We start from the raw sequence: 19,221 nt of genomic DNA, 5'->3' as shown, positions 1-19,221 counted from the left end.
TTTTCTCACTTTATCCCAACACCATTCAATAACTTTTACCCAATACTACTTGGTCACTTAAATACTACATGTTATCTTCAAATTACATTTTGCTATTATATTCTAGTATCAAATACACAATTTTCAAATGGAGGCCTTATAACAGATTATATTGTTCTCTTCCAAGATGGTTGCTGGCATCCACCAGTAACCTTTCAAAACAAAATGTCTAATTTCACTGCATTGACAGTAGGTAAAGAATTAAACTGGCATTACTCCTCCACTGAATCTACATAAATCAACAGTTAAATAATGTCAGTTCTTCCGTGTTCTCTGGAATCAATCACAGCAAAGAAATTAGACTGTTTCTTTTGAAAAATGTTGGGAAAGAACAAATCAAGATCAAAAATCAAGATTCAGTTAAACAACAATTATAACTAAACAATTTGAGATAATGTTAGTTTCCATTAACATTAAATTAGGTTACTGAATTGGCAAACACCTTCCTATCAACATTACCCATTTTACCCCAATAACTAAAGAAATTAGCACTTGCAGGTCAAAACCTTTATTCAAGAGATGCAAAAATAACATTGATACAGTGACTGTCAAAAATTACAGCACTGATCATACTGTGACATGTTGGTTCAAAACAGCACACTTAGAAATATTCAACGTTCTTTACTTCAACTGAATGAAACTGAAAACACCATTTCACACGACCCATATGGGATATTTAGACTGTATAACTGTTCACGCTACATCTCTTCACTAGTAAAAGAAAGAAAAAATACAAAGAGAAATTTAAAAATGCTGCCAAAATGCTGCACAGAGCAAAAGGAAAAACAAACAACAACAAAAAAATGGCCCTGTCCTCATGGCAGTTGCAGTGTATATAAAAATGAACCCTGCGATCTGTTCCTGGAATTGAGCTTCAAAAATGCAGCAGAACAAGTGTGAGATTTAAATGTCTTCTCACCTAGAGCTGGTCACCTTGCATGCATAACAGTGAGCTTTCCTTGCAGGAGCAGTTTTGTCTTAGTTGTGAGCTTTTCTTGTACCGGACTCTGCGCCCCAATTTTAGTGTCAGACCACACCTTCAGAGTATTCCATCAGAACCAACCACGACGCAAGAGGAACACTGATGACGTGCAACCCCATGACCCAATCTGGGGCAGTGATGTACCAGCGGAGTTCAAGTTGTGGACCACCGGACAGAAGGTCCTGCACTCACTGTTCCCATGGGTCGGAACTGGAAAAAACACGTTAAGAATTGAGACTCTTGACTACCGATTTGGACTTTTCCTGAACAGCTCAACAAAGATAAATAAGGCTCAGAATGAGGAAATCGACGCGATCAGAATAGTGGTCATGCAACACAGGGTCGCCCTGGACATGATTCTCGCTGAGAGAGGGGGCCACTGTGTCTTATTCAACACCACTTGTTGCACCTATATCCCGGACAATGTGCACTCCTTGACCATGACCACCGCCCTAGACAAGTTGCGACAACTGAGTAATGCGCAGCAACAAGACTATGTCACGAACAATGAGGACTGGCTGACCTGGCTGCTGAGTGGCAGCTGGAAGACCCTCGTGATAAAAGGACTCGTACTGATAGGAGTTCTGCTTCTATTATTGTGCTTGTTTTCTACATGTGTCCTACCATGCATAAGATCCATGATTGACAAAATGGTACAGGCCACAGTAATTACCTATGTTGGACTGCCACTAGAAGATGAACCGGATGAAGATTTAGTATAGAAACACACACACACATACTGAATGATGCTACAATTGAAAATGTTATAAGCAAGTGATTGTTGGCTGATAATAAAGTATGATTAAGTGAAAAATATTAACATCAGGAGGGGATGTTAAAGAAGAAACGCTTTTATGAGTTTTATGTTGCATTAAAGTATATGTTCATATTTTACTCTTAATAGGAAAAGAACAAAATGTACTACTCGCTCTGTTTATAGAAAGAGGAAGTTCACCCTATGACATTTATACGAACTTAGACACACACACACACATATATGCAAAATTAGAGGAAACTGCTATGCTTGTTTCACCCTGCTATAAATAATAAACGACTACTGCAGCTCGGTGTGAGTCCTCTCTGAGCCCTCACCCGTGCAGCACGTTAACCGTCTCCAAGTGTCTCAGTGTTGTTTATTCACCTGTTTGATAACTGTAAATCTCTGACAACAGTTTATTTATACCATCTTCACGTGAACACATTCAAGAACATAACAGATGAAGAAACATTAAAAACTTCCACACTACATAAAGCAAGAAAAATAGTTTTTCTTTCAGGTGGTTTCAGAAAAACAGAAACATCAAACATCTCCAAGACTCTCTTTGAAAGAACTAAAAACCTTTGTTCTCATGGTCCAATCATGAGTGAACTCCCCGATGAAGCCTTGTGTGCTAAAACATGTCAGAGTTTTAAAGGTTAAACATGAGTTTCCAAAACGTTTTGCTGGAGAACAATGAACTATTTGACTGAGTTTCAATCATTTACAGACGAGCAAAACCAGGACAGAGAAAAAAGGACAAAACTGACTCAGTAAAACAACAGAAAAGAAGATCCCATGTAGATCTGTATTATGTAGAAGTTCAGCCCAGCAACCAGTTCAGTTCAACACAAGTTTAAATGATTCTATCTGAACTCTGTGGAGCCTGATCTCAAGCTTTTTGAGTCTGACACAGAAACCAGAGGATCTTTCTGTGTCTTCAGATTCACTGTGATCCAGTGATGGGAGTGATTTCAGCCCTGAGTGATCGCGCTGATGTTTGCACAGAGCAGACAATGAGGTGAATGTTTGGGCACATTGGTAACAGTGAAACAGTTTATTAGTAACGTGGGATCGTTTGTGTGCAGAGTATGAACTGAGATTCCTGAAGCTCTTGTCACACTGGTCACAGCTGTAGTTTCCTTCCATGTGTGTACGTTCATGAAGGTTACGATGACCTGACTGTGAGAAGCTTCTCTCACAGTAGCTGCACTTGTAGAGTCTCTTTCTGGTGTGGATCTGTTGGTGTCGTCTCAGGTCATGTGGAGATTTAAAAGTCTTCTCACACAGGTCACATCGATAAGGTCTCTCCTCAGTGTGGGTAAACATGTGTTGTTGTAACTGTGCGTCTGTTGTAAAGTATTTGCCACACTGTTCACAGCAGTACACATCATGTCTGGTGTGAATGCGTAGGTGTGTATTTCGGCTCTCTCTCTGGCTGAAAGTTTTTCCACAGATGTCACAGCTGTACGCCTTAATTCCAGAGTGGGTAACTAGATGCTTCTGTAAGTGGCTACTGTGAGTAAAAGCTCTGCCACACTGATCACAGCTGTACACTTTAACTCCACTGTGGATGAGTTGGTGTTTTTTTAGGGAACCCTTCAAGGAAAAAGACTTTCCACACTCGTCACAGCTGTATGCCTTAATTCCAGAGTGGGTAACTAGATGACTCTGTAAGTGGCTACTGCGAGTAAAAGCTCTGCCACACTGATCACAGCTGTACGCTTTAACTCCACTGTGGATGAGTTGGTGTTTTTTTAGGGAATCCTTCAAGGAAAAAGAATTTCCACACAAGTCACAGCTGAACGGTCTCTCTCCAGTGTGGATGACCTGATGCTGTTTTAGTGAAGCCTTCAGAGTAAAACCCTTCCCACACTCGTCACAGCTGTACCCTTTAACTCCACTGTGGATGAGTTGGTGTCTTTTTAGGGAACCCTTCAAGGAAAAAGACTTTCCACACAAGTCACAGCTGAACGGTCTCTCTCCAGTGTGGATGACCTGATGCCGTTTTAGTTTAGCCCTCACAGTAAAACCCTTCCCACACTCGTCACAGGTGTGTTTTTTCTCTCCCTTTCTTCTGTGAGGTTTGTCGGCCTCCTGAGAGCGCTGACTTCTGGCTCCATGTTGGTCCTGCAGTGACAGAGATACAAACAGAGGCAGTGAGTGAAATGCAGTCGTGGAACAAACTCAACCTTCAAACTCCATTAACACTAGTTTTAAACCTGAAGGTGGAGCGTGGCACCAAACACCTTAAAGGTCTCTTATCCCCACCTGCTGGTAGTTCTAACACATTACATCCAACCTGCTGTTAAAGATAATTCATGACTGTTCAAACACTAAAATCATGCACACACACACACACACACACACACACACTATTTTCTCTAATTTTTTAAGGCAACTTATTCCACTTAAAAGTTGCTCTAAATGTAACAGTTTTACAAAACGTTACTTTTAACTCGAGCATTTACTAAATTGCAGCTTGTTGAAAACTGTGTAATATGATGATGTATTTCATCTGGATACTGCAGCTGAGCAGAATAAATGTGGTGTGTTTAACAGAATTGCTTTCTTTAGAACTACAAGTAAGCCATAGAATATTTTAGCCTGTACAGGAAGCCAAGAAAGGTTATTATGCATTTGATCAATATTAGTATAGTATGAACATCTTCACACTAATCTGGACGCCTTATTCTGGACTAACTGAAGTCTGTTAAGATCTGTCTTATTAGCTGCTGACCAAATGATTGAACAATACTCCAGATGAGACATTACTAGTGCATTAATGACATCTTTCATAATGAAGAAGTGATACACAAAGAGCATTTCATAGCCATAGCTATGCCTTGTCGGCAGAGTTATGTGACATTAGTGATGTTTGTACTTTCAGCGTTAACTTGGTTTTAAAGCCTTTAAAATATACGCCGTTCAATAGTCGACCTTAATCTGACAGAGAATGTGATGATTTTGTGGATAATTAAAGTCAGTCATATATCCACAAACACAACAAGCTGAAAGTCAGTGATGCTGCTCGGTTTGCAGTCCTGAACATCACGGCACAAGCAGGATCCACTGCACTGTTAATGTTAGCTGTGTTATATTGCTGCCTCTGTTCGGTGGTGTCGAGCCAAACGCACTTTAACGTGTGTTTGAACGAGCTGACGGTTCACTCGTTAAGCTGAAAGAAAGATGCTTTAATCACAGCAGTCACACATGTGTCCACTGCACCATCTGGAACTCTTCTTGTTTACACTCGTAATAACACAAACACTAAATCCTGCTTCTCTGGTGCTGTTGTGTAGCAGTGTGTACACCTGAGACTGTCACCTGTCTGTCTGTCCTGCACTCTCTCTCTGTTTCTTTCTCTCTGATTGTGGAATAAAAGTATGAACATGTGTTTATAAGTTACACTTGTGTTTGAATCCTGCAGCTTATCACACATTTGATTTCCATGTGAGACGACTGCAAGTGTCCAGAGTGAGGACAGACTGAGGGACCCACTGCTGCACATCATCTGTGAGGCTTTGCAGCCCTGATGATCCACCAGGACAAACTCAGCAGTGTGTGAGGAAGAGGAGGAGGAAGAGCCAGCAGCAGCTGACAGATGGAGAGAATAGACAGACTGTTCCCTGTTTGTGAAGGACTGCTAGGAAAGTTTAACATAACTGTCTGTGCTGAATCAGTCTTATTAGGTAATGTTCAAATAATGTGATCATCCCAGTGTTTCCAGTGTGGGAGAAAGTACTCAGGGCCTTCAAGTTACACACTATGAAAGGTAGCAACAAGTTTAATGTTCAGAAACCTAAAGTCTGTATCAGCAGCAGGATGGAGCTAAAAATAAATGTTGGTTTCAGTTCTATGAAGCTTTGAGTATTTTGGATCAGTAGCTGCTGTGTTTGTTGCATCATATTGCTGTAACTGTTTATATGCTTTATATATTCTGAGCTAAGTTGATCTATAGTGTTACATCATATTCTATAAGGATGTTATGTGTTTGTAGACTTTCTGCCCAGTTTGACCCATTTAGCAGAAGTCAGCCTGTTTAAGGCTCTGATATCTATTCTGTGTGACTTAAAGCAGTTATGACATGGTCTGATTTTCTCACCCAATAAAGGAATATTTCATATATCAGTCTACTCTTCATTCTATCAGACACAGTTATCACAGCTCCTACATTTGCTTTATACACATATATGTAAGCATTGAGCCAAATTTATTACCAACATATTAAATGAACAATATTTGTCTCTTATATATGATACATCTATATACACACTGTCACAGATACTTGTCTGTGAGTGAAGTGATTAATATAATAACTATAATATTGGCCATATTATATTTACATTACCACAGTGAGATGACTTTAGTCTCATGAACAACATCAGCTAATTGTTATTTACAGCTAATCTTAAACGACTGTTCAGCACAGAAATGAAGCCCAACAATCATGTTTCACAGTCCTGTGGTCTCAGCCTCAGATACTCATCAAATCACACAGAGCTCATGTAGAAACAAATGAACTAAATATGTTCTCCTTCATTTCTGTCAAACAAAGCTGTATGAAACGTTTCCAGCTGTTAGTATCATGGTTGCTAGGCAACCTGGGCAGCGCGATGGAGGCTAGACGTCCCATTTCACGAGCCTACGAGCCTCGCACTTCGGCCTTAGCGGTCTTTGAGTACGCGGCCCTTGAGGACTTTAAAGCTGCAGAACCTGAATCGGGATACAGCCATGATGATCTCCAGCCTCGTGCTCGCCAACATTCTCACCTGAGTTAAGAAGACGATCACTGAAATGGTCTCAGCAGGTCCTTTGATGACAGCAATGAAATGCAGCGGTAAGGCTTTTTGGGGATTAAGTTCGTTTTCATGGCAAAGAAGGACGATGCAGTTCATCTGATCACTCCTCATAACATTCTGGAGTGCAGGCAAAATGCTATTATAAAAACTTAAGCAGCAACTTCTCCAGGTTCCAATATTTATGCAATTCTCAAACCTTTTGGCCACGACTGTATAACCTCTTCTGAAGTTTAGTGGATATTATACATGGTTATGCTCAGGATGTGTCGGCCAGTTTCCACTGGAAACGCCTTTTGGTTAAACTGTCAGCGAGGAATTTGCATTTGCACTGTTACATTTTTATATAACTTTAATGCACATAAACAACAGCTGCTTGTTTCAGTGAAAATACATTGATGGGTTTTTAATAAAGTTGTGCAGCTGTAAAGTATTTTGTCTGGTGTCAATTATATCGTCAGCTACATCGTTATGGCAAATGTTCAAATGTATATGGTGATAAATATCTTTGGTCATATGGTCCTGCTCTGTCTGTCACCTTCTGTGTTGAGCTCATTGTTTCCTCTGTAGTGGCTGAGCTGAGTCCAAGTAGCTGAAAATGTTCCTCTGCTGCTCCGTCAGACTCTCCTCCTCCTGCTGATCAGCTGGGACACAAAACAGATCTTTGTTTGACTCTTCAGTGCAGTGTGGAGCCTAAGTGTCTCATATGTTCATCTGACAAGTAAAAGAACACATTTTTGTTTCCCGAGGTGGGCAACTTGTTGGAAACAAACACAAAAGGTTTGAGCACTGATACCTGCCATTGCTGGCATTGAAAGATGCAACGCCAGCAATGTGGATTGTCAAGACTCAAACCAATCATCAAGCAAAGACAACAGGGATCATTTGTTTCTGTTTATTTAGCATTCACAGCATTTGTAGTTGCCTTCTGTGCAGGGGAAGTCCACGCACACTGTGTGGTACCGCCATCCGCAAAAGGTGCATTCAACCTCTGTAAGAGAAACGAGATTGTCTGAGACTGAAATGATATTCACTAAAGAAGTGGTGATTTGTAAAACTTCACATTTTGATCCGGGACGTACTCTGCATGAAAACAAGCGCTCACTCTTCCTGCTCAACAAATGACAAGGGCGGAGCCTTATACCACGTGATACAGAAGCTGTGCCGTGTGATGCTAAAATTAGCAGGGAAACAACAACGGAGAGCACGTCAGGGAAAGTGACAGGAGAAAATCCGTCCCGGTCAACCACCCAAACATCAATAACGGGAACCTTATACAGCGCTTCCCTATACACGTCGAACTCCCGCAGGCACAAAGACATCACGGAGGCTATCACTTATCACCTGACCAAAGATATGGCTCCATCAACACTGTGCAAAACGAGGGATTTAGGAAAACGATCAACACCCTAGACAAACGCTACACAGTGCCGTCCCGCAACTATTTTTCTATTGTTGCACTACCTGCTCTGTACACGCAGCGTCGAGCAACGGTGGAGACGGAATTTCAAGCAGGACAACATTTTGCTGCAACAACAAAACGTGAGACATTTGTTGTTTTATGTTTATTTATTGTTATGAGAGAATCATGATCTCAATTCTAAGCCAAAAAATCGTGATTCTCATTTTATGCAAAATCGTGCAGCCCTAACATTAACACAAAACTATTGTTTCACCAGAGAAACACACATGAAGAGAGAGAGAGAGAGACAATAACAGCTACCAAACAGTCGTCATAATTCGTCACACAATGAGAAAAGGACAAATCAACAAGTAACAATGACTAATTAATATTAAAATCTGTAACATAATGTATTGTTTGGAGTTTAGTCTGATTGGTTCAGGATGAGCTGCCATTATCCAATCACACGTCTGCTTACCTGCATCTTTTCTCTTTTTTCTAACCTGAGCACCTGATGGCTTTGAACTTTTGTTGTCCATCTTCCATTGGTTTGAATTTTGCGCTCCAGTACAAACACAAATCCCCCAACCCGAGGATCAGCACAATTAACCTAACAGACCTACACCTTAGTTCACAGATTCACTTTGTCTAAGGTTGATTTCTGGGATTTCACACAACCCAGGATTCAGATCGTGAATCCATGATGGGCTTGGATTTACATCATTATAAATGAAATGTGCTCTACTTGGAAGCAGCCGGCCCCGCCCCTTTTGACGGGTTGTGTGAGACTTTAAATCATCAAACTGTAAATTATAAATTTAAATTGTTATTGATCCTTTACCCCGAGTCCTAAAGTGTAGATTTATTTTCTTACTCTTCTTATATTTATTGTTTGTTTACTTGCACCGCTGTAACTGCAGCCTCGTCATCTCGTCTCTCTATCCGGTTGTTCAGTGATGACGCGACGAATCCTACTTCCGGGTCTAAAGTAGTCTGCGTTTAATATAGCTTTTGTGTTGTTAACATGTTTAATATTATGTATTTTCTTCTATTTGATCTCAAAAAGCTCCTAAAACAGTCAGTGATCACTGTTGACCTCCCTCGGCTTTTATTACCGCTAATCATTTATTTAAGCTCAGTTTTTAAAACCTTAGGATGTAACTACAGCCCAGCCCATGCAGCAGTATATGAATGACTAACCTCGTATTGTGGATGGATTATCTCAGTTGTTCTCCTGGCTGAAGTTTGGTCCTTTTACAGCATCCTGCCATGCGATTACATTTGTTCCTGACCACCGGGAACACTCACATTAACTTTTATCGAGTGGAAAAAAAGTTATCTTGTTTATATTATGCTAACATAGCTGTGTCGCTAGCGGTCACGTAGCACATCATTATATACCAGCTAGCCCAACTTCAGTAACCCTACAAACGTCACTGCTGTTTAGTTTTCTGTCTTCATTTATGCTGGAAGTGATAGCAGAGCTGTACGTTTGAATTTGTTTCCAAAACCCCGCAGTCAGGACATGCTATATTGTATTTAGATGGAAGCTAGCGAGCTAACTTCCTGCTAACTTCTAACTCCGTTAAATGTCATAAATTCCGTTTTCATGGATGCCTGGATGTTAAACTCAATTGTTACACCTGGTAGAGCAGAACGCTGATCATTTTATTAAAGATGAAAGACTTTAGACAGTTTTTCAACTCTCAGTAATGCCATAGTGATCGTTTGATATATGGACCTGCAGCGGAGTTTAGACCCAGACACGGCTAGTGACGTCAGACTGAACAACCGGATATGCTGGACTGTCTGTAGCGGAGATGACAATAAAGTTTACTTTGACTTCAGCAGCGCGCAGGCGCACCGAGGGCTCTCGCGCTCACTTTATAGAATTTAGAAAAAACATCGGTGCAGATTATAAGTCTGTATCATAATATCTGTTTGTTGTGTTGTTTTTATTTTGTTTTGCGAGTTGGTTATTAGATGCCGCTCCAGCCAGCCAGAGACTCCCCGCCGCCCCGCCCTCTCCTCCCTGTGCCGCCAGCAGCACCTCGCAAACGGAGGGCGCCCTTACTCCCAGCAAATGGCTGATAGAAAACCGATCGGTGCCTACGAATTTCCCAATATGCGCTGGCATGACGTCGGGGAAGCATGGGTACGACCGATTCTTTTATTTTTTTCTTGCCAATACCCGTGATGCCCCCCCCCCCCACCACGATGCATTCTATTGGTTTGCACACTTACACACACCCAGCTGTGGTTTCCTGTTTTGCTGGACTCTGGAGAGCCCCGCCTTTAACGCTCAGAGCAACAGAAAACTTGGAAAAACTCCAGATTGACTGAACTCAGTTCAAAGTTACCTTGACACCTTTAGATGTGAGAGGTAGTGATGGTCCGCTTGAAGCTGACGCTCCGGTGCGTGTGTCAGAAAGATCAACACGCTGCTTCAGAAGCACCGTGTCGAGGCTTGATTCGTTTGGCCAGAGTCACGTGATCAGTGACGTCTGAAGCTTCGTTTAGAACGTACCTTTTTTTAAATCGAACTTTATTGAAACACAATTAGTATACAACATACAAACAGATGAAGTTTACAAAAGAACAGAACATGAACATACAGAACCAGGAGTAAAAAAATTATGATATGAGTAGGCGAAAAAAATCAACATATTGTAACGTGCAGTGGAGATGAAGCCAGCCGCGGAGGTGTGCAGGTGGATAGCGAATGAGCAACAGCTTCTGACTTTCCAAAAAGTACTCATTTATTTACAATATCAAAAATAAAAGTGCTACCTCTACCACACATTACTAAAGAGCACACTAGTCCGCGTACACACGGGAGCATCCATTACAGGAGGAGTGCGAAGAAGAACAAAAAGGGGGTGACACCAGTCGTGAGACAGGAGGCGCCGCCATGTGGTGATACACTGCATTACAATAGCAACTATTACATAGTCCCCCCCTGGTGAGAAGAAGGCTGTCCTCAGCCGTACACAGCCGAAAAAGCACACACCACACCTAACAGTACCCTATACATAGAGGTTACAGCTAAGATTGGTGCACACACACAGGGCAAAAGACCATTTAAAAATGAAATTGGTGAAAATAAGACGAATATGTACAGTGGAAAATCAGTTTTCTTAGTTTTTTTCACTTTTTTCTTTTGTTCTTTTTTTTTTTTTCTAAGTAAATGCCAAGAATGAACCTTAACGCACGAAAGAGCCATAAAACTGGATTAAGTAGAGCAAACAGAAACATCTACATAGCATGACTCAAAGTAGCAATGCAAATAGACAGCATCAAACAGGTTTAACCAAAACATTTCACTTCAGATCAAGCCTGGTTGTGTGAAAATCATTAGTCCATCTTTTGTTGCTCCAGCCAGACGTAACTCTGGGGCAACGTCTGGGCCTGAGATTGTAATGTCCACCAGCAGCTGGGTGCTGGACAGATCTGGGTGAAACACTCTCTGGAACAGCGCCCACACCAGAAGAAGAGTCAATGTCCGGTAAATCAAAGGGGAATGGCTCAGAGTCAATGTCAGTGTCTGCAGGGGGGCCAGGGAGTTCAGACCCTCTGCGGTCTCTCTTTCAGCAGGCAATGAAACAGAATGTTCTTTGGAAGTGAGAGAGTCCCAGGTATGGAACGGTTGCATGTTCACAACATGATAAACACCTGCATCCACACCGGAGTCCACCCAAGTGAGCCTGTAGGGTTGCTGACGACACCGTCGTGGTGGGCCTGATCTCTGATAACAATGAGACGGCCTACCTGAAGGAGATTAGGAATCTGGAGAACTGGTGCCAGAGGACCTCCTTCTAAACGTCAGTAAGACAAAGGAGCTGATAGTGGACTTCAGCACTAAGCAGGAGAGGAACTACCAGACCCCCGTCATCAACGAGTGCCCAGTGGAGAGAGTGGACAGCTTCAAATACCTCGGAGTTCACATCACGCAGGACCTGTCATGGTCCTGTCACATCAACTCCGTGGTGAAAAAGGCCCGTCAGCGTCTCTACCACCTCAGACGCTTGAGAGACTTCCAACTGCCCTCCAAGGTGCTCAGGAACTTTTACTCGTGCACCATAGAGAGCATCCTGACAGGAAACATCTTAACCTGGTTCGGGAACAGCACCATGCAGGACAGACGAGCTCTACAGAGGGTTGTGCGGTCAGCTGAGCGCACCATCCGCTCCGAGCTCCCTGACCTGCACTCAATCTACAGCAGGCGGTGCTGGACCAAGGCCAGGAAGATCGTGAAGGACCTCAGCCATCCCAACAACAGACTGTTCTCTCTGTTGAGGTCAGGAAAGCGATTCCGCTCCCTGAAGACCAACACAGAGAGACTGAGGAGGAGCTTCTTCCCGCAGGCGATACGGTCTCTCAATCACAATCACACCACCACACAGTACTGACCCACACATATAGTTCTTACACACACACTGGACATTCTGGACATTGTTTTCACTTCATCACTTAAATCACTGCTGCTGTTATTGTGTATATATTTATTTATACTTCTTGTGTATTTTGTTCATACATTCTTATATAGTTCTATATTGTGTATTTTGTTGTACAGTTATTTTATTTTCAATTTAATTTATATATTTTATCTTATTCTATCCCAGTGTGTTGTACAGTTATTTCATTTTTAACCTTAATTTATATTTTATTCCTTCCTAGTTAAATTTACCCTTTTTAATTTTTCATATTTATTTCCTATCTTATTCATAGCCTTTTCCTTTTTTGTTTTCTTTAGGTCACGAGCAGTTGTCCAAGCATTTCACTACATATCGTACTGTGTATGACTGTGTACGTGACAAATAAAAATTTGAATTTGAATTTGTAATTAACATCACTGAGTCTCTGAGATACACACAATGGTCCCTGAAACAGTGGTGCAAGTTTAGCAGTAAAGTTAGACTGAGCGTCTGACCTGGGGTGCGTCTTAACTCTCACAAGGTCACCAACACGAAACGTGGCATGTCGATGTCTCAAGTCATAGTAATGTTTTTGTCTGTCATGGCTATAGTCCAAAGCTGCTTTGGCGTGGTCGTGAGCTTCCTGCAGGGAGGCTCTCAGAGTCTCAGGGTAAGGCACACCCGGTTCATCAACACCTGCTGTAGAAGGCTGAGTGATAAGGTCAAGCGGGGTGTCTAACTCACGACCATAAAGCATCATGGCAGGAGTCATACCTGTACTGTCATGGGGGGCGGTGCGCAGAGCAAAGCAAATTTGAGGGAGAAACTTGTCCCATGATGTGTGCTTATCACCTACATAAGCGCGGATTGCAGTTTTCAGAGTCCGGTTGACGCGTTCAGTAGCATTTGTCTGAGGGTGATATGCCGTAGTGAGTCTGTGCACCGAGCCTAAGGCAGAAACAACATGTTCAAAAAGCTCACTCACAAAAGGAGACCCTCTGTCAGAAATGAGGTAAGTGGGTGTACCATGCCTAGCAAAAATGTCAGTGACGAATTTACCAGCTGCTACCTGAGATGTAGCTTCTTTGACAGCACTGGCTTAAACCCATTTACCGTATTTTCACAACCATAAGGCGCACTTAAAAGTCTTAGGTTTTCTTCAAAAAGTACGGCGCGCCCTATAGCGCAGTGCGCCCTGTGTGTTGTAATGAGGACGTAGTAGAGAACGCCATGAGAACGCTAAAGGGTGAAGTGCGTGCGTTGACTTTATCGCACATACCTGTATAAAAGAACAGGTATGTGCGTTATGCAGGACATCGTTGTTTTAACAACCCTGAAAATGGCAAAGAGACACGCTTACGAAGCACAGTTTAAACTGAAGGCCATCAGCTACGCGGAGGAACATGGAAATCGAGCAGCGGTGAGAGAATTTAAGATTAACGAATCGATGGTTCGCAAATGGAGGAAGCTAGAAAACAAGCTCCGGCAGGTCAAGAAAACGCAGCTGAGTTTCCGCGGACATAAGGCGAGGTGGCCCGAGTTGGAGGAAAGACTCGAGCGGTGGATCATCGAGCAAAGAATGAGCGGGAGAAGCGTTTCGACGGTCACCATTCGGCTAAAAGCAGTTTCACTTTCACTTTTTATGAAACGGTGCCATTTTTCCATCCGGACCAGGACTATGGTAGCGCAGCAACTTCCAGCGGATTATAAGGAAAAGCTGGCCATCTTCCGCTCCTAGTGCAGCAAACACATCGGCGACAAACACATCCAGCGATGGATGACCGATGGAGACCACAGTTTCACCAAGAGTGGAAGGCAGCGCCGGGCGAGTTACGCCACAATTTGCCAATGGATTGTAGATGCTTGGGCTAATATGTCTGCTGGCACTGTTGTTCGAGCTTTCGCAAAAGCTGGCATCATTTCCGAGGAGCCGCACGGCACGGAAAGTGACTCTGACAGTGAAGAAAGTGAACCTGGAATGTTTGATGGAGATTTAGCGCAGCTGTTCAATTCAGACACAGAGGATGAGGACTTCGATGGGTTTGATTGATGATAAAAATGTGAGTACCAAACTTTGTTTTGCTCCTGCTTTATTTTTAAATACGCACACTTGTATGCTTGTGTGTTGTTGATGATGACGATTACTGGTAATAAAAATGTGAGTAAGGTACCGAACTCAGGTTTGCTCCCGCTTTATTTTTAAATACGCATACGGTACTTGTATGCGCCCTATAATCCAGTGCGCCTTATGTGTGTGTTAAATACAGTAATGGCACACATAACTGAGACTGCGCCTTTTAGCACAGTGCGTCTTATGGTCGTGAAAATACGGTAGTCAAATAGTCAACAAACACGATCAAATAAGCATTACCAGTGGGGGTGCGGGGAAGTGGCCCAACAAAATCCACACCCACATACTCCCAGGGTTTCTGGGGGACAATGGGAACCATAAGACCGGCTGCTTTTTTCTGACTTGGCTTGGTGAGTTGGCACACTGAGCATGAAATCACATAGCTTTTCACATCAGCTGCCATTTTGGGCCAGAAAAACCTAAAACGCAGTCTAGCCAATGTCTTAGAAACACCCAAGTGACCTGCTGTGGGGTGGTCATGGTAATAGTCCAGCAAGGTGCCTCTCATGGAAGTAGGGGCAAACAGTTTCAGCTCTTTCAAAGGGTGCAAAGCACATATGGACTTGGGTTCTCTGTGATACAAAAGAGAGTCATACACAACATACTGTAACAAGGTGGCATTGTCCGAGCTGTTCAGAGAGTCTGCTTCAATGTCTCTGAGGAGTGGACCTGTGACATGATCGTCTAACTGCAGCTGTCTGAATTGTGAACGGTCAGCCAGAATGACGGGGGGCAGAGTACGAATGTCCAGGCTGCCCATAACAGCATGATCTGGTAAAAGATCAGTCGGCCTGTCACAGGTCAGAGGCAAAGGGTTGCGTGACAGTGCGTCGGGAACTTTGTTCTGTGCACCAGGTTTGTGCACTATTGTGAAATCAAAGTCCTGCAAACGAAGTGACCAGCGGGCAAGTCGGCCCGTTGGGTTTTGACGAGACATGAGCCACCTGAGACTGTTGTGGTCAGTGAAGATAGTAACATGAACACCTTCAACATATGGGCGGAAGTGTTCCAGAGCCCATATCACAGCGAGGCACTCCTTCTCTGAAGTGCAGTAGGGGAGTTCAGCTTTGTGAAGGGAGCGACTAGCAAAAGCCACAACGTACTCACGACCCTTGTCATCCTTTTGCATCAACACTGCCCCAAGACCAATGTCACATGCATCGGCGTGAATGGAAAAGGGACGGTTGAAGTCTGGAAATGACAGGATCGGGGCTGATGTGACATGATCCTTCAAAGTGTCCATGGCCCTTCGACAGCTGTCGTCCCAGTGGAAAGCATTGTCCTTTCTGGTGATGGCGTGAAGAGGTTCGGCATGGCGGGCATAATTCTGAATGAAGCGTTGATAATAGCCAGTCAAGCCAAGGAACTGACGGACGTGTTTCACTGAGGTTGGGGTATCAAACTCCTTAACCGCCTTTACTTTGTCCGGATCGGGCTTAACACCTGATGATGTGATGCGGTACCCGAGAAAGGTGAATTCATCGAGGCAGAATTGGCACTTTTTGAGCTTCAATGACAAGCCAGCAGCCTGGAGTCTGCCCAGCACCTCCTCAAGATCCACTAAGTGCTGTTCAAAGGTAGGTGAGGCGATAACAATGTCATCCAGGTAGACTGCGCACGTTTTGTAAATGAAGCCAGCAAGCACAGAGTTCATGAGTCTCTGAAAAGTTGCAGGTGCGTTGCAGAGCCCAAAGGGCAGCACCCGAAACTGGAAGAGACCGCAGTGAGAGATGAAGGCAGTTTTAGGCTTCGAGTCCTCTGCTACAGCAATCTGCCAATAGCCTCGCGCTAAGTCCAATGTCGAGACAAACTTTCCTCTTGCCAGAAAGTCCAAAGACTCATCTACACGAGGCAGGGGATAAGAGTCTTTTCGGGTAACTTGGTTGAGCCCTCAAAAGTCCACGCCAAGTGAACTCCAGGAAGCCCTGATAAGTATGCCCAATAATAAGGCCCCAGGTCCAGACGGTTTCCCTGCAGAATTCTACAAAGAATTCTGGACAATTTTGGCACCAGTATTCCACGGCATGTTGCAGGAAATCGAGGAAAATGGCAGACTACCACCAAATATGAATTCTGCCAACATTAGTCTCCTGCTAAAACCAGGCAAAGACCCTTTATTTCCCTCAAGCTATCGTCCAATCTCTCTTTTAAATGTAGACCTTAAAATAATCTGCAAAGCTCTCTCAAAGAGATTAGAGAAAATGACCCCCCTCTTAATTCATCCTGACCAAACTGGTTTCATAAAAGGTCGGCACTCCTCAACAAACACTCGTAGATTACTTAATTTAATAGACTACTCATACGATAAAAACATCGAAACCATAATATTATCTCTAGATGCAGAAAAAGCATTTGACAGAGTTAACTGGAATTTTTTATTCGCAACTTTACACAAATTTGGTTTTGGAAACTCTTTCATAAACTGGATAAGAATATTATACAATTCCCCAACAGCTCGTATCAGAACAAATGACCAGACATCCTCCAGCTTCTGTCTCCTGAGGGGCACCAGACAGGGATGCCCACTCTCCCCTTCACTTTTTGCAATTTTTATCGAACCTCTAGCAGCAACATTTAGACAGGCTACAACAATTAAGGGCATAAAATGTAAGAACATAGAACATAAAATCAGTCTCTATGCGGATGATGTGTTGCTTTTTCTGCAAAACACACAAACCAACCTCTCTGAGGTAATTACTTTAATAAACTGGTTTTCAAGAGTTTCAGATTATTCAATTAACTGGCCAAAATCTACAGTTCTCCCCATTAACTGCTCCTTCCATAATTCTTCCTCTGCCCCACTGCAATCCGGAAATATTAAATATTTAGGTATTAATGTCTCTCCTAAGCTTTCAGACTTAACTAAATTAAACCACATCCCACTTCTAAAGAAAGTAGAAGGCGATCTGACTGGATGGAAATCTTTACCCATATCACTCATGGGAAGGGTCGCCACTATAAAAATGATGATCTTGCCAAAAATAAATTACTTATTTTTGATGATCCCTAACAAACCATCACAAGATTGGTTCAGATCTCTGGATTCATATATTTCCAAATTCCTTTGGAAAGATAAACCCCCGCGTATCAGCTTAAAAACGCTACAAAGAACCAAGGATAGAGGAGGATTAGATCTGCCTAATTTTTACCAATACTGTTTAGCCAACAGGCTTCAGTTCATCTCAGAATGGTTAAAACATACCTTCTTAGTTGAGCCCTGGCTAGATGTTGAACAGGCACTATGCAAGGATCTAGAGATTTCAGACCTACCATTTATTAGCTCAAACATCAAAAGACATGAATGCTTTAAAAGTATCAACATCAGCTTTTCTCTGACAGCATGGTGGGAGTTTCTAAAAATAACGGAGTCTTCATTAATTCCATGCAAACGTACACCTATCTGGAATAACCCTGACATATTACAAAACAATAATATGATTAATTTCCCAGAATGGAGTTGTAAAGGAATTAAATACTTAGAACATATATTAGAGGGAACAGAATTTATTCCATTTGACAGACTAGTTGCACAATATGGGATCAACAAGACAAGATTTTTAGAATATCAACAAATTAAATCCATAGTAAAAAGGAAATTTAACCTCAGTCAAGTTGAATTACAAACACCACTAAGTGCGGCACATTTTCTTACTCTTAAATCCCCCAAATTATTATCTAAAATATACAGAACACTTTCTAAATTAGATGAATCAATATCCCTTCCTATTGCAAAGTGGGAAGCAGATTTATCAGTCAGCTTAGACCAAAACTTCTGGTCTGAGATTTGCTTAAAAACCTTTAAATTAATGAAAAATCCCAGTCTGCAATAAATAAAATACAAAATACTACATAGAGTGCACTATACAGGTCATCGGATGTTCAAGATGGGCTTTACATCCTCCGACAACTGCTCACACTGTCAAGGCAATACACCAGACAATTACATCCACGCTCTTTGGTTCTGTCCACCAGTGCAAAAGTTTTGGCGCGAGATATGTGAAGACTTATCAAAGTGTCTGAAATGTAACATTCCAACTTCCCCCTTAGTGTGTTTGTTGGGCAGCTTAGATAATGTCACTTCAGAAAAGAATATAGCCCATATGGTTTTCACTGCCCTATGCATAGCCAAGAAAACAGTCTTCATGAACTGGAAAAATAAAAATAATCTTAATTCTAACCAATATAGAAATTATCTATTAGATTACATTAGTCTTGATACAGCCTCTGCCACCACATCAGATCAATTGCTCTGGGCTCCTTTTATCAGCTCCATCACCTAGTGGGGGTGGGGGGTCATAGTTTGGTCCCGCCTTCACTGTTGTGATTGGTGTGGGGGTAGGGACAGGCTTAGGGCGTCGGGGGGTTCCCCGGAGGCATCTTCCTTGGGGGGCTCAACCCGGGGTAGCGGTCATGTCCGGTTGGGGGCGTGAGGTTCTGGGGGCGCTCCGTCCCCGGGCTGGGGCCCGGGCCGGGGCCCGGGCCGGGCCTCGGGGGCTTGGGTCCTGGTTGGTGTGTTGCCGGGGTTGTGGGCGGGTGGGTGCATGGGGGCCCAGCCCTGGAGCAGGGTGCCGCCGGTGCGTCGAGCCACCTGGGGGGCTCTTCAACTGGTGGGGGAGATGGTCACATCTGTAGGACCTTTCCTCTCTTCAGGGACTCTCTCTGCAGGAGGGGGAGATACAGGAGAGGTGGAGGAAGA

The 19,221-nt window shown here is 43.0% G+C and overlaps 2 protein-coding genes across 3 annotated transcripts in view; both read right to left on the bottom strand.

The window, feature by feature from the left end:
- LOC147337001 (protein NLRC3-like) overlaps positions 1-19,221 on the bottom strand; it is a 618,167-nt gene that overhangs the window by 522,505 nt on the left and 76,441 nt on the right. The gene's annotated exons all lie outside the window — the stretch shown is intronic.
- Positions 263-19,221, bottom strand: part of LOC147337004 (uncharacterized) — a 39,190-nt gene continuing 20,231 nt past the window's right edge. The window contains exons 2-3 of one of the 2 annotated variants that reach the window (XM_086287217.1): positions 7,116-7,221; positions 263-3,908 (exon numbers count right to left, since the gene is read on the bottom strand). In XM_086287217.1, coding sequence (XP_086143343.1) covers positions 2,619-3,908; positions 7,116-7,133 — 1,308 coding nt within the window. In that variant the 5' untranslated portion in view covers positions 7,134-7,221 and the 3' untranslated portion in view covers positions 263-2,618. Of the gene's footprint in view, positions 3,909-7,115; positions 7,318-19,221 lie in introns of those variants that run through there. The other variant, XM_086287218.1, reaches the window with a different exon arrangement.

Source organism: Aulonocara sp. 'chitande type north' Nkhata Bay, linkage group LG3 (assembly GCF_057382095.1).
Source record: "Aulonocara sp. 'chitande type north' Nkhata Bay isolate Kocher_YH1m ecotype deep benthic linkage group LG3, A_spYH_male_GT1.1, whole genome shotgun sequence".
Classification (NCBI taxonomy): domain Eukaryota; kingdom Metazoa; phylum Chordata; class Actinopteri; order Cichliformes; family Cichlidae; genus Aulonocara; species Aulonocara sp. 'chitande type north' Nkhata Bay.
Note: the sequence above shows the minus strand (reverse complement) of the source record. Positions and strands in the feature narration are given on the sequence as shown.